Source organism: Carcharhinus amblyrhynchos, chromosome 9, assembly GCF_965287045.1.
Source record: "Carcharhinus amblyrhynchos chromosome 9, sCarAmb.v2.hapA, whole genome shotgun sequence".
Taxonomy (NCBI): domain Eukaryota; kingdom Metazoa; phylum Chordata; class Chondrichthyes; order Carcharhiniformes; family Carcharhinidae; genus Carcharhinus; species Carcharhinus amblyrhynchos.
In genome coordinates this window covers 74,502,243-74,527,294 of record NC_137332.1, presented here as the reverse complement: position 1 = coordinate 74,527,294, position 25,052 = coordinate 74,502,243, and the positions used below count along the sequence as shown (strand labels likewise).

The window sequence follows — 25,052 nt, the reverse complement described above, 5'->3', positions numbered from 1 at the left end:
CCAGAGGGTGTCACACATGATCGTGGTCTGCTGTGCTCTGCGCAACCTTACATTACAGCGGGGCAAGCAGTTGGACCAAAGAGGCGGCGGACGAACTCCACATCTCCTAGGATGAGGAGGATGTTGAGGAGGAAGAATATTTCTTGAATGGTGAGAGGTCGAGAAGTGTTGATGTCCAAAAGGACCTGGGTATCCTTGCTCATGAGTCACTTAAAGCTAGCATTCAAGTGCAGCAAGCAATTAGGAAGGTAAACGGGATGGTGGCCTTCATCGTTGGGGGATTTGATTAAAGAAGTAAAGGTGTTTTGCTGCAATTGTATAGAGCCTTCATGAGACCGTACCTGGTGGATTGTGTACAGTTTTGGGCTCCTTTTCTAAGGAAGGATATGCTTGTCATGGAAGGGTTGCAGTGAGGGTTCACATGGCTAATCCCTGGGACTGTAACAGTAAAGTTGCCATCGTCCCAGATTGCTCTGTCCTTTGAGGGAGAGCTGACTGGTGGTGATTTAACCTGAGGACCACAACACCTCAGGCAAGGGACAAAGTTGAGAAGATTGGGCCTTTATGAATAGCCTGGGATGGTAGGATTGTTGTAGGAGAGTTTTAGAAACAGGCCTATATTCTTTAGAGATTCGAAGAATAAGAGGTAATCTCATCAAAACGTACAGGATATGACAGGGTAGATGTAGATAGAATGTTTCCTTGGTTGGTGAGTCAAGAACTGGGGGACACAGTCTCAGAATAAGAGGCAGACCATTTAAGATTCGGACAGTGATGGATCTTTAGAATTCTCTACTCCAGAGGGCTGTGGAAGCTCAATTATTGAGCATGTTCAAGACAGAAATCAATAGATATCTGGATACAAATGACTAAAACCTGGTGTTGTCAGACTTTTCACTGTGTTTACCCCAGTCCAACGCCGGCATATCCACATCATGATACAAACGACATCAAGGGATAATGGGGAGAGGGGTGCAGAGGCAGATGATCAGCCACAATCTGTTTTGAATGGTGGAGCAGGTTTAATGAGCAGAATGGCCTTCTCCTGCTCCTATGTTCCTAAATCACCAAAAGGCCTTCTGCTGGCATTTATTTTAAATTAGGAAAGATCATGGAGGATAAGGGAATTCACACACCCTACATACAAAATATTCTGATTATGGACTGGAAGGGACCATTCAAATTCTGTCCATTTCATAGGTTTTGGGATCTGGTGGAAGTTCTTCCTTAAATCAATCATTACATCAGACGTCTGGGGAGATCCAAGTTAAATATTCTGGTTAAGTGGAAATAATTAAATTATCTCCCCTTCAACTACACTCAAGATGGTATTTAGGAATTATGACTCTCCCAAATGGAGATGTGTCAGTTGGTAAACCTGTGGTGGGATAACTACCCAAAAAACTACCCAGAAGATAGTATAATTCTTAATGGAAAGAATTTGCCTCGACTCCTGCTACCCTCACCACATCTATGAAATCAAAGTTTTCTTTCCAGTGTGCACATAACTAAAGTGGTTTCTCATGAATTGCTTGCTGCAATGATTATGTCCCCTGCACTAAAACTGGGGTTTCAATCAAGTTTTATCATTCCACTTGAAACTCAATTTGGTTTGGCCAAGGCAAGTTATAATGCCTGGTTCTGGAACACAATCAAATTTCTCCCTCCGCTTTTGGAGAGTGAGCCAAAATAATCAGTGTAGACATTGGAATTATATTGCTGCATTTGTGGTTGTTCCTTTTACATTAACAGAGTAATGCTCCAAATCTGTATGTTGCTACTTATTCCCCAGTCTGTGTAATTATGCTCCAAGGTTGCCTGAGAAAGTGAAAACAAATAACATTGAAAAAGGTAGAATGATTTATGACAATTTCAAACTAGTTTACAAAATTTAGGTTACAAGAAGGAGATAACTCCTTTTTAAAAAGGTCACATAACTGTGACCGATTCTATGGCCATTCCCCAACGGGGAATTCAAGATAAATGGCAATTTCTCATACTATGACAATCATGAAGCCTGGTCGCTATAATAGCACTGTACAGAAGGAAACTTCAGGTAATACTGTGAGATGGGTCAAAATTCTTTCTCCAAAAAGGCTGTCATGTTGGCCGTTAGGCCATGTCAAATGTACATCTGCAATTATGGGATAGGAGCAGTGCAGCATTTTCAGATAGTCAAATTTAATCTAATTTTTGACTCATCTTTACCACTTAGCAATGAAACTATAGACTGTGGGACAAACAATCCAAATGGTTCCTTATGTGGGGGGGATAAAACAGAAGTATAGTATTTTGTTCAATGATATTATCTAAAATGTGGCAGTTTTAACAGCTTTAGCAAGCACCAGTTCTAAATATTGAAAGTCTGTGTCAAGATTTATGACTAATAATGGCATTTTTGTCCATTTGTTGATTTAGTAAATATCATTTAAATAATATGCGCTGTTAATATTACTGGGAAACTAGTCTGGAGCAATTCAGGAGCTCAACAATGTGAGCCAAGCTGAATTAACAAAGATACATTCATTTAGCCCAGGGCAGTTCTGCTGTTATGCTTCAACTATCTCACCCTCACTGTCAAAACTCAATATCTTTTGCAGTACCAAATCCCCCACTTAAAATTGAGAACACAGAAATAGATCGGAAGGAAAGACGCTAAAGTTGAACATCAAATGATACAACATATTTGATGGATACACTTGCTCTTCAAATGAAAATTCATGTGCAGTGCACGAATAATATTACGGGTTCTGCTCTATAATCAAACCTTGGGATTCTGCAACATTTGGTAAGGGGCATGAATGAATGGAAATGCATAGCCCTCCCTCTGGGATGTGAAAAACAAAGATTTGAATACTTTCAAAGCAATTCAGCATTTCATAGAACAGGAAGGTAAAATATATATTTAAAGAATTCAGAGCCTTCGATATACTTTTAAAATACTCTTAAGAAAAGCAATCTCAGTTGAGACCGATACCTTTTTTTGAAGGAAAAATTCCAAAATCCCAATTATTTACGGAAAGAATGAAGCCACAAGATTGTAGAGTTTAATTAATTTTTTTTAACCATACAAAAGTCAAACAAAACAAACACTAAATACTAGTTTAGCTAATTTCCTACATTTTAAATCCAGGAATCAACACAAGTTAAACCAATTAACAAGTAAATTTTGGTGTAAATTATAAATTACACATTAAATAGAAGATACAACTAGAATGGATCTTATGAATTGGCTCAGCAGTGCATGCAGCATATATATCGGCAATTTCTGGCACACAATTCTTCAGAACTCTGTCTCCCTCATGGATAATTTCAATTCCTCTTCTTTCTGGATTTAACCTAACACTCAGCTGACAGCACCCAAACCCAAGTTTCATAGGCATGCTGTTCACCAAAATGCAGACCCTCCTCAACTCTGCTAATGATGATCTGGATAGCGCAGATGCATCAATGTTATCTTCATATAACAGAATCAACTGCAGCAAATATATATTTGCTTATTCTCATGTCTTCTTTAGCCGGTGAACTCATCATCTGCCACTGAATTCTGAAGAGCCTGTGTCCTTTTATATTAATTCAATTTTAAAGTTTTGGTTTCTATTCTCAGTCTCAGTCTTAATTGTCTTAGAAACTAAGAGGGCCAATTTCTTTTCTCAGTTTTCCTTGATTTCTGTTCACGGTTTCACTTTTCAGTTCCCCTGTCCAATTAGGATCTGTCTCAAACAAAAATCTTTGAAACTATGTATTCCATCACAATAGACATTTCAGTGCCAGCACAATCCCTGGTTCACACAGTCATTAACAGATATTAAGCAGTAGAATATCATCGGAAATGTAAACTATACTGATAGACAGAGCAAGACAATATTACAAATCAGAAATTATACTAAAGCACCAATATCAAATAAGCATGTGGCAGCTCTATCTGACATTTACTGAAGCCAGTCTTAGAATATTGAAGTATAGTACCCAAGTAGACTTTTTCAGTAAATTCTGAAGATGAAACCTGTAAACTGTTTCTCAAGTAAACAAATTAAATATTAGACTTATCTACTATCAAACATCTTGGTGCAATTAGCAGCGTTGCCTCACAATGTCAGGGATCTAGGCTCAATTCCCAGCTTGGGTCACCGTCTGTGTGGAGAGCGCATGGATTTCCTCTGGGTGCTCCGGTTTCCTTCCACAGTCCAAAAGACATGCTGGTTAAGTGCACTGGCCATGCTAAATTCTCCCTCAGGGTACCCGAATAGGCACCGGAGTGTAGTGACTAGACAATTTTCACAATAACTTCATTTCAGTGTTAATGTAAGCCTATTTGTAACACTAATAAACAAATTTTTATTTTGCATTCTACCCATCATGATTGAAACAATTACAAGTAGGTTAGGGAAATGAACTACTGGACATTTACAGAACTCAGATCACGTTCTGCTAATTGAAGTTGCTCCTGTAGTTTTGAAAACTACTAAAATAGCCCCTTTGCTCCAAATAAGCGACTATTGCACGACACTGCATAATACATGTAGCAGGTTAGATGGGCAATTTATTGGTATTTCAAGCATAATTGTAAAAACTGGTGGGCTCTTTTTATCTCAGCACTGTATTGGGTAAAAGGGTTCTTTTGCATATACACATGCACACACACATATGCAGAATTATATGTAGAGACACTTCACATGCATGTGGTTTCACAGCTGAAATCACTCAGGTGTTCTAGACCTTGTGATGTTCAGGTGAACACAGGAAAAATTACAACTTCTGCTTAGAACTATGACTGTTATAATAACCATTATAAAAAAGCAAAATTGAATAGAGTATTTTGAAACTAATGGTCATGAGAACAAACCTCATCAGCAGTCTACATTTAATTCCAATTACTGATATATGAAAAATAGCCAGCCCTGAGCTAACACAGCTTCAGCTAATTCCATGCACACGTACTCGGGAAATTTTGCCCTAACAACCCACAGAACAGCACGAGACTGCATGCCCTTTAGAGGGAAAATAATGGGGGAATCTTGAGCAAGGGAAAGAGTTAGTAAAAAGATAAATACACGCGTTTGCAAGTGTAAGCTGACAACTGCTGCTCTGAGCAGAATATGTGGATGTGCTCTCCAGCATTCCGTTAAAGAACATTGGGCATTTCCCAGAATTTGGCTTCATTCTGAACTCAGAGTCCAAAAGATTGTGATATCGTTAATGAGGTGGTGGCTTCTGGTGCTTGAATAGTAGGAATGGGTTGGAAGGGAAAAAAATGACTCAATGGAAAAATACTATGAAAGAAACAAGGCAAATAGCTTTCAGAGTGAAATCCCAGTCATTCTTATTTTGATATTAGTGCATCTCCCAGCAGAGCAGCTAAAAGGGAGCAAGGATCCCACCAATCATGCTAATGAACGTCTGGCAGCTCAGTTAGTTCCCAGTCCTTCTGTTTCTCAATCTCCACAGACTGTGCTAATCCCTCACAATAAACTGCTTGTAGCCAAGCCAGATATTTATTACTATTGATCAGCCATGTCCCAGTTAAGACTTTTGTTCTCTGAGCTCTGGACTCTGACCTCAATTAAGTTATGAATTTCAATCCAATAGACTGCCTCACTAACTCCCCTGCTCTCTCTGACTGTAGCAATTATAATTAGCAAACACAGGAGTCATGGAAAGAGCAACTCATGGATCATGTTATTTTAATAATAAATAAAGCTTTGGTGGCAACAAACACAGAAAGTATCTTGAGGAATTATACATTCAACTATTTAATTGGAAAATTTGATTTTTTCTGCCAATATCAATTTCTAATAAATCTAAAGCTGCATAAAATCACTCATGGGAGTAGACATAATGTTCATAATATTCAACAAAGATCGACATATCCATTAGAACGGTAGCATATTTATACATTAGGTTAAAAAAAAATCAAAATAGTGTCCTGCTGGTACATACTCAGCACAAGATTCAAATGCTACTTCTAGATATTAAGGATTTTGTTTCTCAGTTAATATTATAGTTTAAACTAAATTACAGGAGAATACACCTTGATTTAGCACATGAACAGCTCAGTTCCGGAATACCATGTCTTGTTATCAAGGTGGAAATTGCAAAGCCCGGGGAGAGAACTTGCTGCACATCAGGAGCTTTCATTCCTTTGTAGCCAAGACTATTGATAAACTCTAAGAAAAAGCAACCCGACCGGCTAAGATGTCAGAAGACACTCGACAAAATCTTATGAAAATATGGTAGAGTGTTGTTTCTGGTGCAAAAACCGATGTGTTTCTCTCCAGAGAAACCGGTTGATTTTCACTCCAGATCTTACAAAAATTCTGCCAAATGTTTCACACTGTGATACAGGGAATTGGGCCTCAATACAGCAGCAAAACCGCACTGCTCACATATCAGGGTGCCATCTTTAAAAGGTACTTTAATCAAAAGTTGAGTAAATTCCCCCACCCCAAGCTCACGACTGAGGTCTCGGGGCCTCCACTCCTGATTTGAGTTGGCACTTCTCTACCCCGCTGCCCTTCCACTTGCCTGCTCCTCTGTCCGCTCCGGCTACCACACCATCTAAATGAAATCACTCCCCCCCCACCCGAAATAAGGATCCCACTGGGGTCTATCTCTTGGCACAGGTTCACACTGCCAGGCTGGCACTATCCCAATCTGGCAGTGCCAACCTGTGCCAAGTGGCAGTGCCAGGGCACTGCCTGGCCATGTCCCTCTCCCTTGGAGGCTATACTTATCTTTATGATCCTGGGAAGATCCCCATAGCAGGTTCATATCCAGGTGAAGCTGTTGTAAATGGCATCAGTATGCCATCATGCTGGCAACTGCTGAATATAATGGGGGGGTGGTTTCAGCAGTCAGAGTGCTAAAAAAAAATCACCCCACTCATCATTCATCTGGTTGAGCTTCAGGCTAAATAGGTACAAAATATAGCAACTGTAGCTAGCTTACGGAGAAATAAAGGTACAACAAACAATTTCTCAATAGTGATTGGGAATGAGAGACATAAATTCAATGTATTCTTAAATCTGGAACTGAAAAATCTTGTTGAAACTACTGTTGATTGTCATAAAACACCCATCAGTTTCATAATGTCCTTTACAGAAAAGAAATAGATGGTCTTTACCTGCTGAGGCCTGAATGTTACTTCAGACCCACAATCTAGATACCAGAAACAAAAACAAACCATCTAAAAATACAAGGGTAGTAGATGCAATTTCCCTGCAAGCCACACACCATCTTGACTTGGACCCTTATCACCATTGTTTCACTATCACTGGGTCTAAATCATCAAACTACCTGCCTAACAGCACAGTGGATGTATCCACACCAGATGGACTGCAGCAGTTCAGGAAGACTGCTCACCACATTCTCAAGATTAAGTGGGGATGGGCAACAAATGATGGCCTAACCAATGAAAGAATAAAAAAAACATTGTAAGCTTGTAAATGCTTTGCAACATCAGGTGGTGATCCAATCCACAGACTACTTAGCCTCTGCTCTGTTCTTTGGTGCCTGTGTTAATACGGCTTTTCAAGTTAAGTTTCTGATCATTTCCAGTATGTTAATGGTGAGGAACTTGCAAATGATAGGAACAACAAAAGTTAGGGAGAGGTGGCTGAACTTTTCCTCTGCAGGATGATCGTTACCGGCACGTGTTGTCCAGGCCCTGTTATAGGCTAAGATAGGCTGCTTATTATCAGAGGGATTGTGAATAGAGTTGAACACCACAGTCTTCATGAACACCTCCGCTCCTGACCTTATAAGAAAGGGAAGGTTTCTGTAGGAGCAGCTGAAGACATTATCCTGGAGGAAAGCTCCCCACCAGCCATGTCCTGGAGCTGTGCTAGCCATCCATCTTTTTTTGTACCAGATATAAATCCAGCCTCAGGAGGGTTTACTTCTTGACTATCACCAAGTTCAGTTTTGCTAAGGTTATTTAGTGCTGAGTAATGGCACATTGCTCATAGAATGCTGAATAAATATCAACACTGGGTATGGAAGTTTTAAAAAAGGCAAATACTCTACCCAATTTTATGTATTAGTTGCTAGGATGGACTTTCTACATCTTACATAAACAGAAGATGCATTTTTCTCTCTATGATACAAAGCAATTAAGTTTCTTGATGCTGCTGTCAGTTTTCTATGGTTGATCACTATGACAAGATCTGTGCTCCCTACTCAGTAAGTTACAGTTTAGGTAATTCCAACATGAAGGAAGAAAATATATTTTCATGCGTTCTTAACAGATTTAAATAATATCTGCACTTCTATATGCTCTTCAAATTATGAAATAAGTCATTTAATAGGTAGGCCATCATGGTAACTCACGGTAATGCACTATTTCAAAGTTACTTTTTAATTATTAGCAGTACTGAATCTTCCACATTCCTTTATACCATAATAGGAGATCTTAATCTAAACAAAGCATTAGCATTTCAGGCCTATATTGTGATACAAAAGGTTAAGTATAATTGTGCATTCAAAAGGGTAACCAGCCCTACATAATCCTTCGATACAATTCAAACGCCTGGGACTTGATAGTCCACGGTCAACTTCTATTCAAAGTGCTACAAGCTGGCATGATTGTATGCTCACCATGATGCTCATGTCAACACCGAAGGGTAGGAAGCGTGTGTAGCTAATGGAGGAGGTAACACTCACATAATTGCTATTACAACCATAGGCTTTGAACACAATTCCTTTATAGTTGGTGCATTGATGTCACATTGTACTTAGTGTAAACTTCATTGCATGTTCCCACCTTCAATATACTCACAGCATTCCAAAATCCAGAACTATGATATCAGCTCAGAACTATGATATCTCTGACATCTTCCTGCGACAAGATAGCAAGCTTTGATCTGATTGCCACAATTGAGGCTTCAGCACAAATCAGATTGCTTGTTGAAATGTCCTTTGTTATTCTCCAAATTACACAACTTGCTACAAAACCTTGGGATCTTCAAGAGGGAACAAATTCAGAACCCTTTTAAGACTGTTAAAGAGCATTGATTAACTTTTACAGGCAATTTTTTTTCCTCAAGGAAATTTCTGGTGATATCATTTAAGGCCAAGTTATTGAATGTGACAGTGTCAGAAAGCTGAATTAACAAACACACTGTTAAATTACAAGACACCCCAGGTCAAATGGTCATTCTGCTAATAGGAGTAGTAACAGGCTCCTTCACATTATTACATGCAATAACTCCTTCACTTCACTTCCAAAGATGTTAGCAACATGAAACAATACATGTTTCAAAAGGGGCAGCAACCAGAAAAGGACGGTCAAGGTAACAAGTAAGAATTTTTTTTAAAGTTTGCTTAGGGCACTTTCTTTCATAAAAACATATTTTGAAAAATGTAAGTCGAACAAGGTTTGAGCAAAGAAGCCATCAATTTCAAAAACAAGCTAACAATGAAAAAGAAGATGGGGTTCATTCAGATCCAATTCTATTTTACAAATTGGTCCAGTGCTGCATGAAGCCAGCCCACCTAAATCTCTGAATTAAAGCAAAGCTTTAGGCCTCAGGCCACAAAGGGAGTGCACTGATCTATAAAAAGGCTAATGCATTGCTGGTGTCCTGTTTCATGTTTCTGAATAGCTGCTGTTTCCACATCTGAATGTTTTGTCCTGTGTACACCTGTAGCAGATAAAGAACATCAGACAATACCACTGCAAAGCACACAGATTATGTGTGATTAACAAATTACACTTGTTTGCTGTGTTTAACCCTTCTCATTTTATGTTTCAGTAGAACACACCCTACTCTATACCTAATGACCCACTATACTTGTGGATTACATAGGCTAACGATGCAAGCAAACTATATTGGATTTAAATCTCAATGCCTTTCATTTAGAAAGGAACATTTCTGTATAAATATGTATTACATAAAATGCTATGCATTATATTTTGGCACTCCTATAACAAACTAGAAACTCACAGAAAATCTTGCTGTACTCTGATTGAAGTAGTGTGGTGTGATTTTGAAATGTTACAAACATCCAGCCATTAAAACATTTATGCTTATTTTTTATATAAAGTCTGTGAGTCATGGTTTGATCAGCAGAAAATTCGATTTTCTAGGGATACTTTGAAGTTAAATTAGATTTAAAATAGCTAACATCCCATATTGAACAGTCTGGTGATATGGATTCCATCTCGCAAACTATTTTTCAACTGATTCAGTAAGTAGCATTTGCAAATCCCAAGTTTTGAAAGATAAGAACAATAGAAGGAAGCTACATTATTGCAGGTATTTATTTGAATCTTTTTGTTTTAAGTTGGACATTATATTATTACCATTTGGGGACGCTGGCTACTATATACAATGCAAGTTCATTTGTGAAAGTCCCATTTTCACTGAATGTTCCCATTCAAAAATTATATCATACACGTTGGGCAGATTCTCCAGCCTCCCGGCCACTTGTTTCTTGCCACCAGGTTGTTTACTAGTGGCAGGATTCTCTGGTCCCGCCGCTGTCAATGGAAATTTCCACTGACGTCACCCCACGCTGACAGGAAACCCACAGGCAGGGGTGTGCTGCCAACAGGGCAAGAGAAGCCCGCCGACATAAACGGCCAGAGAATTCCGGCCAATATTTCTCATAATCCCAATGTCACAAATCAGTACATCATCAAATTCATTCAAAGACCTCAAAACTGTGCAAATTCTGTTGTCCCTTTCTCCACAACCTACAATCTTATGAAACCCCATCATGGCTTCATCTGTACAATATTTTGCAATTTAGCTCACCATGCCTCTTATGTCAACCTGCCCCTCAGATCAACTTAAACTGTGACAACCTCCCATAGCACGTAAATTGCTGTGGTACTGCAGGATGACTACGATCCCTTGTGAAATCCACGGCAAAGTATTTTGTGCCCTTAGAAACAAAAAACAAATTAAACAAACAGTTGCTGTTATGCTGTGAAGTGGTTCAACTTCCCCATAGACCTGATCAAATTTTGATTTTCATTTTGCTTTGCATCATTGCCTGAAGTGATGGGGCCAACAGCAGAGTTTTTAGAATAGGCCATCTCCATTTGTTCAGTTCCCATGAGCTCTCACATTTATGCTGGTACCTTGACAACTGTCAAAAAACATATTTATCCAATGGTTGGAATTATTATGCATTTATTACTGTAAAATGTTACAAGGGTACATTTATGTCGGGCACGCAGCAAGATCTTGCAGCACTTACACTCAGTGCAGTAACATGATTCAGTTGATGCATTGAACTGTTCAAGGGCATCAGAAGCCACTATGTTAGAATAAAATATCCTCATAATCATTGTCAAATTCGGGTCACATTTTCCCTAAATGTAGCAGTAACATTGACCACGATTCTTCGATTGCAAACTGCAATTTTTCTGGTGGGTCACGGTGGGAGATGCGCATCCGCGTCCTCGAATGGGGATCTGCACATGCGTCAGGAGCGCATGCACATCTCCCAGAGCTGGCAAACAGTTGCCGGCCAGACCACGCTGGAAACCGGCAGGAAGACAAGTGAGTGAGTTAAACTTTTTGAGTGTATTTTAAATATGCACACATGTTCATTATCGGGACTTTTCAGGTCCTGATTGAATCTCCGACCCTGCCAGGAGTACTTCATTCTGGCAGGGTTCAGACTACCTCCCCACTTTTGGAGAACCAGCAGCAGACCCTGTCAGAATGAAGGAGGGGCAATCGGGACCCCCAGGGATCAGGCTGCAGTGCCCCCGGGGCATGGGCTGCCTAGCACTGCCCAAGGGCAAAGTGCCCATGTCCGGGGGCACTTTAGCACTGCCCATCAGATATTGGGCAGTGTCAAAGGGGCAGGACCTAGGAGCGATCAGTGGAGGTGGGGGGTCCTGCTATCAATTTGCAGACAGGATCGTTCTGGGATGGAGGGAGGGTAGCAATTGGAGGGGCGGGGAGATGGCCTGGTGGAGGGGTGGGGATCTGCCTCTGGGAGATACAGGGGGAAGTCACCACTGCTGGGTGATGAAGCCTGGACATCGGGTCCTCCAAGACGGGGTGAGGGAAGGGGGGGCATCAGGTCTGGCCTGGGAATTGCTGTGGGAGCCACGATCAGGCCGTGGGGAGGTTGGGGGGAGGCAACACAGTAGTGGTCCCAGGCTGGCCAGCAAAACAGGAGTTGACAGTTTGGGGCCACTACGCATGTGCAGAGCTCCAGAACTGTCAAGCTCCAGCACGAAAAGGCCCTGCCCCATGGGATTTTTAATGATATTCACTTCTGGGACCTCTTCAGTGCACGGACATCAGAGATTGAGATAAGAAAATGAACTGCCAGAACAGTCTGGATTTAGAACAGTTTTCTCGCCAATTCAGCACTTTTGGAAGAATCGCCCCTATTATTTCTATTTATGTCACAGAGTAAAACCTGCCTTTTAATTTCCTTACTTCTTGCCCCAACTCCAATAATAAACAGCATTAATTTACATTCAGGTAATTTCACAACTATGATGAGAATTTCTGCTCAGCTCTGGTCACCATTTTGGAGTTAGTACCAAAATAAGACAGGAAGAAAAGTACTGGCCACAGGAAGAAAAGTATTTTAGCAAGATCTATATTAGAAATAAAGCAATTTCATAAAACCATAATGTTACACTTGGTTAGGTCAGGATCACATTAACACACCTCCCTAATTCCAGATAGTTTTCTGTGCTGCAAAAAGATGGCACACAAAAACCTCAAGAGACTAAAAATAAATTGATTTTCTTGTACCAAAAAAAATCATTTAAATCTTCGCACTTTGTTTTCAATCAACTTTCCATTTACAAAGAAAGGCAAAGAAAAGCATCTTAGCTCCCATTTGCAATCGGGAATGCATCATCTTTTTGCTAGGATTTCCAGTAAATGACAATTTGTGAAGAGGGTTTAAAATGTGAACAAAAGACTGAAGTGACATTGTTCAACTAAACAACATTATCAGGGTAATTGGCTGCTGTGATAATTGTGGTTAATACCCTATTCACACCTGTGGCCAGCAATGGAATGTGGCCTGACTCCATCCAGATAGCTTGGTCAGCAGATCAGAAAGAATTTAACAAATTTTCATCTTGCAACTTACAAAATTGTAAAATTAATCAAGGATTCTCAGAATAGAGAAACTAATCACGAGAGGTGATCCTGAAGAAATATGAAACACCTTCAACATATAAATGCTACAAAGTGAAAAAGTATTTTACATGACTGGAAGTGCTCCCTGTGCACCAAGACTTCTTCAAATCATCCTCTACATATTTTAAACTCTCCTTAGCAACAAAATTTAATCTTGCCCATCTGTCACTGAAAGATTTAATATATATTAAGGTAAGCAATTTGGCACCAATAGGTCTACTGTTGAATCTAATGGGATCATTGCCGTTGGAGATGTGGCTTAGCATTAAAGTGAGCAGATTCAAGTGGTATCGACTGTTCATTGTCCAATTTAAATTTTCTCAACACAGGTGGCTAGATAACCTGGCAACAGAAGCGCTCTTAACTTATTTGCATATTGTGTACGGCGATAGAATGATGACCCACGAAAAAAGACTATCAAAAGGCATCATTGCAGGGCATGGAAAATTCACAGGTTAAAGAAAGTAACAATACTTTCAGACGTGCAAGGTTACTAAGACCAGAGGTTACAGCTCAGGACAGTTTGCAACTGGAATCAGGGCATTGGATCCATTTGAAACAAAGACAGATGCTGCTTTGAGAATCCAGTAAGTTTGAAATCAAACACGTATCTTGTGATGTTCCCTAACAAACAGGAAGGTACGCAGTTGCCACAAACTGCAAGTTTGTGCATTTGCTTTAAAGTAGATGAAATTCTTGCAAAAACTGTGCAGTGATATAAAAAGCCAATCACTATTGCAGAATGAGGAACTAGCTATAAAGTAAAGATTGCTTTTAATTACTGTCCGAGTCCATAAGGAAAATAACTAAATGTGCGTATCATAAGTGTAATACATTTCTTTATGCTCTTCTGCCAACAGCTTTTTTAAAAAAGTAGACTGGAGCTCTTCATGTAACTGAAAAATGAATTATTAAGAAGACACTGAGTAATAAGCAGTTATCACAATCTGTGCAGCAGGTAGTAAAATTAGACTATCATTGGTAACTATCAACTCCTATCAAAATAGAACGATTACACAAGTAGATTAGCACCCTGACAACAGGTCACTCCAGCAGCCACTTCATGTCCTCTAAAGTGATCTCATGTAAACAATCAAAACAAGGGTAGGCAGTGAACGTGACTTTACTAGCATTGTCCACATGCTGCAACAAATAATATTAAAACTTAAACAGCTGTTACCCACAAGCATCACCTATAAAAACAAACAATGGTACATTCTCACACGCTACAAGAATTGGAATGTGCCATTCACTGGTACAGTAGCTCTTTGATACTGTGGGGATTGTTTCACCAAGATTCAAACTGATTCCAAAAACCAGAAGTGCAGGGTTAAATATTTCTGCACCACTAGCTCAGCATTTTTTAAAATTCAGTCATGTGGATCATTCTCTCTCTCGAGAGAATGGAAATACCAACAATGGAGGTGTTGTGTCCTCAGGGTGTTTAATGGGTTAATTTCCCAAGTGTAGAGTAATTAGATGTGTTTACCCTAGAAGGGAAGCAAACCCAATAATTCACCATTACTCATACCAAAATGTTCTACTTTTACATATCTACTTATATTTCAATTTAGAAAAAGCATGCACAATCTTTAGTATATCAAGAGCTAAAAGAACAGCAACAAACATGCAAAGTACAAGAAAAATGTTACACTGTCCTTTCACTGATAATAGACCAAAGGTGCATCTGCTACTTTATTTTGTTAAACTACATTCAGTTTGCAGAACAATACGCAGGTCCACACAGCAATGAGGTTTCAAGATTCATCCTACTGCTATTGTTCTTGTAATATTAATGTAGGCTGTAATAAACAGGGAAAATAAATTATATTTTCGCACAGGCAACCACAACTATAAAAAATAATATAAAAGAGCATTCAACAGTGACAGGTCAGCTCACCTGACTGTTGATTTCAGCTTTTTGTTGAAGCAACATGTCAACCAAGTCTTTATGTCCTCGGTCACATGCCCAATGTAGCAGGGCTCTTCCCTATGAAAGAAACAACATACAGATATTTAGTATAAATGGGCACCCATTTATCAAATCTGCACTCAGCCATAATTCCAAAATAAAAACCAAAGTCTTAACATAAAATGCATTAATCTGAGTTTTGAAAAGTGCTAGGTTTGCAAAGATCCATTCCCAAAATCTTTGACATTTAGTGCCATTTATTCCTCTGTAATTATCCATGTGGCTCTGGATTTCATAGGTAGTCTTGCTGTTCAGAGAGCTGGCAGGAACACCCATAGCTTTAGACAGCACAATGCCCCAGGAGTGCTATGGTTCAGGTCAGAAATTCGAAAGTGCTTTATGGAGCATGCCTGGATCACATGTTTTGCCTCCTGAATTTGGCTAGGATAAGCATGATATGTTCCACTTCACGTATGATTCAAATGACCCACTGGGGAGCTTTTATCAAACAAAGTTAATTTTAAAATATAGTTAATATGTATGGTCAGAAAATTTGCAAGAACGTTTGTCAATTACAAACAAGAAACAGAACAACCACTATAATGTATAACCCTTAACAAATATATGTAATGTGTTTCAATCAAACCAATCCCACAGACTCTTTTCAAAGGTTTAACACAACAAAGACTAATGCTCGTGCAATACTGGACTTGGGTCCTTTGGATAAAGTCTGCAGTTCTCTGGAGAGAGTCAGAACAGTTTGAAGTCAGAACAGCTTCCCAAAACACCTGGGCTCTAGACAAGTCATCAACAGCAGATCAACCACCCCCTCCCCCACCCCCACCAACCCAGATGATCAGCAGAATTTCCAAAACCAGAGAGGGAGACAGAGACTTCAGCTTCATGCCCTTTCTAAAGCTAAAATCAAACCTGCAGCTCCAAATTGAAAATGAAAAAAAAACTCCAATCACCTGACTTGCCAAACAGTTTTTCTCCTAGCAATGCAAAGTCATAAACATCCTAGTAAAAATAAACAAACCCCATTTAAACAGCAATAAAATGACTGTCATAGACAGCCCAGCAACAATGAGAAAAACAAACTAAAAATGTTTACAACTGCAGAGTACTTGATGAAAGAAAACACTTCTTAAAAGGTACATTAACATCACAGGAGTCAATACACATAGTGCACAAAATTGATGAGCATATTAATCAAATACTGAGCTCTGCAACTTTAAATATGTCTTTAAAAAAAAAACATTCATCCTGCTGACAGCAGCCTTATTAGTTTCATGCAAAGTTTCTTGTACTATAACAGAATTGTCACTAATATATTGAGCAGGTAAGAAGGGTAGTAATCTTTGTTTCTTCAGAAGGAATTCTTCAAAAATGCAGCTAATGAAACAACAAAAGTTACTCCAACTTATAAATCAAAGAAAGGGTTTAATAAAGAAATATCATTACTTCAAATGCAGGGCCTCATCCTAGGCCAAGCTAAGTTTCTCACAATTCTACATAATTTCTTATTTATGGTGAATCAGTTGGTCAGCTGACTATTACATCACTCTGTGATTAGTTCCATGTTTTACTGGGTCTGCTGACCCTTACATCTTGTTTCCATTGGTCACATTACTTCCAATACAAATTTGTCACTTGTTACATTCCAACAATCTTGTCAAAGTTGGAAACAGAGAAACACTTGGGTGGATTATTTGATGAATTGTTGTTTTAGTACAGGTTAACTCCACTTTGGAGCAGGTTCCCTCTGCAGATCCTGCCTATAATTTCAGGATCAAAGTGCAACAGTCTTAAAGTGGAGCAACTATTAAGTTAACACATTACATGGGTTGAAGGTATGACACTTTTTCATGGTATGAAAAAGCCATTATACCACCTATCATCAGAATCAAGAATCTCAGCAACATTGCCATACAGAGATGTTAAGGAAAGCATAGGCATTTTTAGACAAAAAGGAACATCAATCCAAAACATGCATCTTAGTGTCTGGTATCAAAAGTATCAGTATGCTCAGACAGTCAAATAAGGATAGCCATAGACCAGGCAATCCAAGAAATGAACAAAAATTAAAATAGGGTACGTTACTCTCAGAAATAAATGATCTGGAAAGAGATCCAGATTTAGTCAAAGAATAATCCAGAGCTGGAGTCAGAAATAACTGAATTGTTCTGGGGTGATATCTGAAAGCAAATAAAGTTCAATTCATTACATCCCCAAGGCGCTCTCAAAACACGTCAAGCCAATAAATTACTTCTGAACAGTCACTGCTATTGTTATGTCGGACAAATCCAAGCTCTATCAACCTACTCCTAGTCATCAGCAAAGAGATGGAAGTAATTGTGAATGATGCCACCAAGTGACACTTCGCCACATGGACTCCTGCCGACCACGGCAAGGTCAAAAAGACAGGCTAAAAGATGAAGACGTGTAAAATTGCCGGCACCAATGCACCCCTCCTCGGTGAGCTCAATGCATTCAATGCCCATTTTGAGCAAAAGGTTGGCGAGAGCACGCCTTCTACCCTGGAAACCTTGGACGAACCTGTATCAGATGTCACCATTGCAGACATCACAGCAACCTTCTCGAAGGTTAACCCACAGAAATCAACTGCCGTGATGGGGTACCGGTAGAGCACTCAGATTCTGCACAGACCAGCTGGCGGGGTATTCGCAGACATCTTCGATCTCTCTTTACGCCAATGTGAGGTCCCTACCTGCTTCAAAAAAACAACCACCATCTTGGTACCAAAGAAAAGCCAGGCAGTGTGCCTTAATGACTGTCGTCCAGTGGCTCTGACATCCATCATTATGAAGTGCTCTGAAAGATTAGTCATGGCACAAATCAATTCCAGCCTTCCAGATTGCCTCAACAGGTCCACAGAAGGTGCCATTTTCTGACTCTACAATTAAACCTGGAACACTTAAATAACAAAGACACTTGTGTCAGATTCCTTTTTATCAACTGCAGCTCAGCCTTCAATACCATTATTCTTATGAATGTCATCTCCAACTCCATGGCCTGGGAGTCAGCATCTCCCTCTGCAATAGTTCCTGAACTTCCTAACCCAACCTTAATCAGTAAGGATAGGCAACAACACCTCCTTCGTGATCATCCTCAACACTGGTGCCCCACAAGGCTGTCCCTTCAGCATCTTACTACATTCCTTATACACCTAAGACTGTGGCCAAAATCCCCTCTAACTTGATTTTTAAGTTTGCTGATGACACCATCCCAGCGGGTTGAATCTCAAACATTGACGAGACAGGAGTACAGGAAAGAGATAGAGAATCTAGTGAATTAGTGCGACAACAATATTCTCCTCCTCAATATCAACAAAACAAAAGAGATAATAATTAACTTCAGGAAGCATAGTGGAGAACATGCCCCTGTCTACATCAATGAGGATGAAGTAGAAATGGCCGAGAGCTTCAAGTTTTTAGGTATTCAATTCACCAACAACCTGTCCAGGTCCCTCCATATTGATGCTATAGTTAAGAAAGCCCATCAACACTTCTCCTTTCTCAGGGGACCAAGGAAATTTGGCATGTCCACTACGACACTCACCAACTTTTACAGATGCACCATAGAAAGCATTCTTTGTGTTTGTATCACAGCTTGCCTTGACTCCTGCTCTGCCTAAGACCGCAAAAAACTACAAGTGTCGTGAATGAAGCCCAATCTCTCACTCATGGAATTCCTACAGTGCAGAAGGAAGCCATTTGGCCCATCGACTCAAATCGCCTCCCACCCATTGACACTGTCTATACTTACCGCTGCCTCGGTAAAGCAGCCAATATAATTAAGGACCCCACACATCCCGAACATTCTCTTCCACCTTTTTTCCATTAGAAAAAAGATACAAAAGTCTGAAACATGCACCAGCTGATTCAAGAACAGCTTCTTCACTGCTGTCATCAGACTTTTGAATGGACTTCCCTCGCATTAAGTTCATCTTTCTCTACACTCTAGCTGTGACTGTTATACCACATTCTGCACTCTCTCATTTCCTTCCCTACGTACGGTACACTTTGTTGGTATATCGCATAAAAAACAATACTTTTCATTCTATACTAATACGTGACTATAATAAACCAAATCAAATCAGTTTGAGTACCACCAGAATCATTCAGCTCCAAAATAGCCTTGTTTCAAACATAGTCAAGAAGCTGAATTCCAGAGGTGAAATGAGGAGTGACTTTCCTTGACATCAAGGCAGTATTTGACCATAGTCCATCAATAAGGTTTTCATATTTAACTTTGCCTGTACAATACAACATTTAGAAAATAACATTTCCTCCTGTCCTGTCATGCAAATTCCAATTTATGAAGAAAATGAAGCTAGACAAGTAGGCTAGAACTAGGGACCAAGAAATGTGGGATAGGACCAGCTTTCACAGAAGAAAGGGATGAAACATTGGAATGGATGGGAAAGTGCAGGACTGTGGTGAAACCCTTCAGCAACTAGTTACATTTTAGCTATGCAGCAAAGGACGAATTTAGTCAAATCCATAGTAAGGGTGGTGGATCTGGTTAGGTTCAAAAGGACAAGACAATTAGATTACACAAATCAGGAAGAGAAAAAAGAGACAGATTATTGGAACTGGACTCAGACAGAGCAGCCACTTTACCCAGTACATAAGAGACCACGTTTGACTTTCTCCATGGAACTAATAAACTTCATCCACAAAAATCTGATAGTTTCGGTCCTTCTAATCTCTTCAACTAGTTCAGTTGGGCTACTTTGATTCTGCAAATGTATGCAATTCTGGTTGTTGTGAAATGGTCTTTGAATGCTGATTTTGTCCGTTAATTGTGCATAATCATCTTAGCTTGAATTCCTATTGAGGTGCATCCAAATTCACCTGTCATTCATTGACAAACCATCACAGTCAGGACATCCTCCTGCCTAAACAAAAGTCAAGCAACCTATACAAATCAAAACACAACTTAATACTATACAGGGTGCAAGCATAAATATAGGTTTGTGATAAAGAAGGGTTAATCCCTCATTGGAGATCACATGTCATATTTGCTTAAGGTTAACACAATTTCAATACCACAGCATGATGCAAATCCAAGCAGTTGCTGAAATTACATCAGTCAAAGAGTGAAAGAGTTGTTATGCTTGAAAAGACAGATATTTGATCGGTGTTTTCAAATGAACCCTGCTGAATTCTGCATGTCTCAATCCATGAATGTGTAAAGACTTCAGCTGTTCAAGTGTGTGACAAATTTTATTCTTTTTTTGAAAGAAAGGTCGGAGGGTATGAGAGAGAAGAATCTTGCGTACTGGCCGTTTTAGCTTGCTGTGACATGTTGCAACAGGATGCTGCCCTCTACTGCTCATGTCCGGCCAACCTGATTCAGGAAATAGCCTAATATGTTCTCCGTTTATCAAATCTCACAATTAAATTCTGAGAGAATCACATACATAATTTACCATAAATAATACTGTGAAACAACAAAATTTTTGTGTGATTTTAAACTATGGTCTTATTATGCCAACCAATGCAAACAGCATTTTAGCATTGATGTGAGACGGCTGTTACAGTTGGATAGGCTCCATTGTTGACAAGTAGGAAGGCAGTGGTACACTGTACACACATTCAAAAATTTCTGTTAGGATTCTGCAACATTTGGTGGTAGAAATTGAGTATTTGACAGTGGCATATTGGCTAACACACTAATCCTTGACGGAAAAGGATTTGGAATTTAAATTACTTTCTTTTCACAGCATGGACTCAGTTGGTTTAAAGGATTGGTGTACAGCTTTAAAACTTGTTCTGTACTTTGCTGCAAAGCTAGATTTTACTCCTTAGACAGCCAAGCACGTGTATAAGAGAATCCATACACGAGTGATTTGCTTCATTGGCCATCAAGGAAGAACAATGTTCAGATGAAAATCATTTGCGTTGCTTTTTTTTTAAACAAAACCAGCAAAATAATTTTAATTTAATAAATAACTGCAATTTGCAAATCACTTACTTGGTTACCAAAATCAACAGCAATAAACTCGAAACAAAAAAAAACTCTGATTCTGTCTAAATCAGGAAGCAGTTGAGAACACCAAACTTGGATTGAATCAAAGTTCATCCACAACTATATTTCAGCTCATTTTTTTAAAATGCCTCAATGGACTTTTCCTTCCAGGTACTACTATTAGAGAAAGATCAGTCTCAGTAGAACATGAGGATTGTGACTGTGACCATTCTAGACAGCCACTTGTACCCTGAGAGATCCATTCTTCGTGGCATCACAATTCACACTGCATCTGTTGAATGGATCATTAACTTCAACATTGAACTACAGAAGTTTTCTTAGTCAGGCAAATAATGAATGGTGTTAGTGCAAAACTAGATTTGATCTTTCTATATTCATACGTGTATTCATTAGCAGAGGACAATATACCTTATTATGGCTAAATATAGAAACAAACTTGTGTTATACGACAGATATACATGTTATAGAATCAGAGAATCTCTACAGTGCCAAAGAGGCCATTAGGCCCATCAAGTCTGCACCGACTTTCTGACAGAGTATCTTACCCAAGCCCTCTCCCCCACCTTATCCTCATAACCTCACACATTACCCATGGCTAATCCATCTAACCAACACATCTTTGGACACTAAGGGGTAATTTAGCGTGGCCAATCCACCTAACCTGCACATCTTTGGATTGATGTAAATTTCTACAAAGTGAATAACTCATTGAGAATGTAAATATTTTAGCAAAATGGTAAAGTGCATCGATGATTTGTCCAATGTAACCAATGGAGCAAAGTCATTGTCACTGAAGAACATACCTCCTCATCCTTCAGATTAACATCCACATTCTTGGATACAAGAGCCTTTAAAATATGATCAATGTTGTTCTCTCTACAATGATCAAATATAGTCTTATCTTCTTCCCTGTAAAAGATGAAAATATTTTCATTCAGGTTTAAAGGAAGATCAAGAAAAAATCCAAAATGGATAGCAAAATGTTAACACATCTCCTTCAACAGTCTAGTCAATGAGGGCATTAAACTCTTATTTTCCCCAAAATCATAATGAAAAAGGGTCTTCATCGTACTTTCAGTCTCTGAGCATCATGAATATTCAACAAAAATTGAATTAAATGGGCTCACAACATACCTACTAGTTTGACATCAGGTCAGTCCACATTGTCAATTCAATGAACTAACGAAGGAGAGCTGTGCTATCCAGCTTGTCATTTTTAAAATGGGAAGTTAGAACTAAGGCTCACCTACCTCTTCTGGTGGACATTAAAGATCTTATGGCACAACTTGTATTTTCCTTCCAAATTAACATCCTTCCTTAATAAGTTGCCACCAAAGGAAACGATTTACACTGTGTCGTTTGTGCAACCTTGCAAGTCCAGAATCGCTGCTATACTTGTCTTATTTGTACTTCTAAAAGGACATTTGACCAAGTTCTATATAAATTATTTTTTTTAATTACTCATTTGGTCTCAAAATGGAAGCACTGATCAGTGGATTACTGGACCTTCTTCTCTATGGGTTATCAATGTTTAAGACACTGGGGGCAATCTTACCAGAATTTGTCAAAGCGTCAGGCTCACTCAGAAAACTGGTGTGTAACTCTTGAGTTGCACAGACCAGTTTTCTCTCCAGATTTTGTGCCTCTCTAAAGCAAAAAAAAATGAGTGGGCCTGGGTTATGCCATACTCTGGCAGGACAGGACTCTTAGAGCCAGCAATAGGCTCCACAGAGATTGGGGCACCATCTTCAAAGAGCGTCCCAATCAGAAATAAAAATAAGCTTCCCCACCCTTGATATTTCTCCAACACTACCCCCCATCCCACCCCATCCCCAATTATCACTGGCACCTCAACCCCTCACTGACTGACCTCCATCCTCTACCCCTCACAACACCACATGTAAATGCACTCCCCCCCCCTCACATTCTTCATGGGTCTCCCACTAGGACCCTTCCCTGGCACTGTCCCCACAAACTGTGCCAGAGGCAGTGCCAGGGAGCATTTCCAGTACTCTGCTGGGTCATGACCTTTCTCCCCAAGGGCTATACTTACTTCTGCAAGTCCAGAGGGATTCCCTTGACAAGTTTACCTCTGGGCAAACCTGTAGTGAACCTCAGCGACATATGAATATTTAGTAAGGACGAGGGATAAGATTAACATGCATTGCGGGATGGTCCAGTTGGATAATGTGTCCTGGAGCCTCAAGGGTATTTTGGACCATTTAATGTAGAAATTTTGGGCTGCATTTTAATGCCCCCAGCAGATATGTTTCCAGCAATGAGGTACTTATTACCCAAAAGTGAAAAATGGCAGGAAGTGCACTGTCTCAATAGCAATGGTCAGGAGTTGTCACATTTATTTTCTTTTTTTTAAACTTTTTTTCTACCTAATTTCTCCAGGAAAGCAGAAAACCAACAGGTTTAAGTTATAATTTGTTTGCCATTTCAGTGGGCATTAAATGTCAACCACATAATGTGTGACTGGAGTCATGTGTAAACCAGAGGGGAGGGCCAACAGCTTTCCTTTCCTGAAGGACAAAAGTGCCTTCGACAATCCGGCAATTTTCTTGGTCAATCTTTTTCTAGACTAGCAACAAGTTCCTAGATTTATTGGATCATATTTCAAGACTTGGCGTGGTGATGATCTGAACACTGTCAGGGTTGTTGAAGTACTGTCATATCCTTGAGGTATCTGCACCACATAGCAGGCTGTCTTCACAGTAACATTTTGATGTGCCACTTTACATTTCATTTCAGTTGCCTATAGACTAATACTGTTTTATAATGATGTCAAGTAATTTACTGATTATTGGGGATGGGTGAAGCGATGTAAAGGGAGAGAGATGGCTTCTCAAAAATTTGGAAAAGCTTACCATTAATGTGTTATAGTATGGCCTATTGAGGAAATTAAATAAATCCCACATATTGCTTTTAAGTTTCAGTCTTAATTACAACTAATCCATAGATTGGCATGAAGGATGTAATTTGACTGCACTATTAGCAGTTTGCTGCGTGTAGCTTTTTCAAGTGCCCTTTTTCCTATATGTGTTCTACCTCACTGTCACACACTTCACAGTATATCACACAATTGATTTCCTATAAAGTTCCTTTCCGAAAGGCAAATTACATTGTGCATAAATTACTTCATTTAGTGCTACAGTGCAATAACTTGTTATGTTTCAATGTTAATATATGAATGCTATATTGTCAAAACAATTTGAATGCTGATCCTACATTGTTGCAGGGTTACACAGACTTTGGAAAGCAACATATAACTAAATAGAACAAGTTCTTGCAATTGTACACGCCCAGCATTGCAACACTGGGAAAATATAGTAAAGAAAATATCCATCAATGTTGCAATGAATTATTGGCATAAACAAGAGACTCAACCTTCTACTAACATGATGCTGTTGAAACATGACACTTGAACAGAGCATGCTCAGGAGCAAGTCCAAGTGGGATTCCTGCAACAGTTATTGTTTATATTGAGATGCCCTCTGGGAGAAATTTTCACTTAATCTATAATTATCTTTACGCTTTAATCACTTCCCTACTTCAGAGGGTGCGATGTTCAAGCTGCAAGAACGCTCATTAACTCAGCGCATCTCTTCTCCCTTGTCACCGTTACTGTTTAATTGCAATGTGCGACTATTATCTATTGCAGCAACTGTGATTTTTTTTCATAATGGGGGGGGGGGGGGGGGGGGAGGGGGGGCGCTGTCTCTGAGGCATCAGTCGCAGCCGATTCACAGCTTTTTAATTATTTTGTGGCCAGACGCTTCTTGCAAGTTGAATAAATTGGTAACTGAGTTTATTCCCTCTTGCACCCAGATGTCAAGTCCTGGGAAGAGGGAGGGAGGAGCTGGGTGGCACAGCGGTGTTCGACATTCTGTATAATCTATGAATAGCCCTCGACCCCGACAATAAATCAGGATTATCTGCCAAAACAGTTCATCTGTCTGCCAGAGTGACTAATCAGCCCATCAGCAAAA

The 25,052-nt window shown here is 39.5% G+C and overlaps 1 protein-coding gene across 1 annotated transcript in view; it reads right to left on the bottom strand.

The window, feature by feature from the left end:
* Window positions 1-25,052, bottom strand: part of acbd6 (acyl-CoA binding domain containing 6) — a 143,805-nt gene that overhangs the window by 98,890 nt on the left and 19,863 nt on the right. The window contains exons 4-5 of the mRNA XM_080196776.1: window positions 21,861-21,966; window positions 15,028-15,117 (exon numbers count right to left, since the gene is read on the bottom strand). Of these exons, the coding sequence (XP_080052902.1) occupies window positions 15,028-15,117; window positions 21,861-21,966 (196 nt within the window). The remainder of the gene's footprint in view (window positions 1-15,027; window positions 15,118-21,860; window positions 21,967-25,052) is intronic.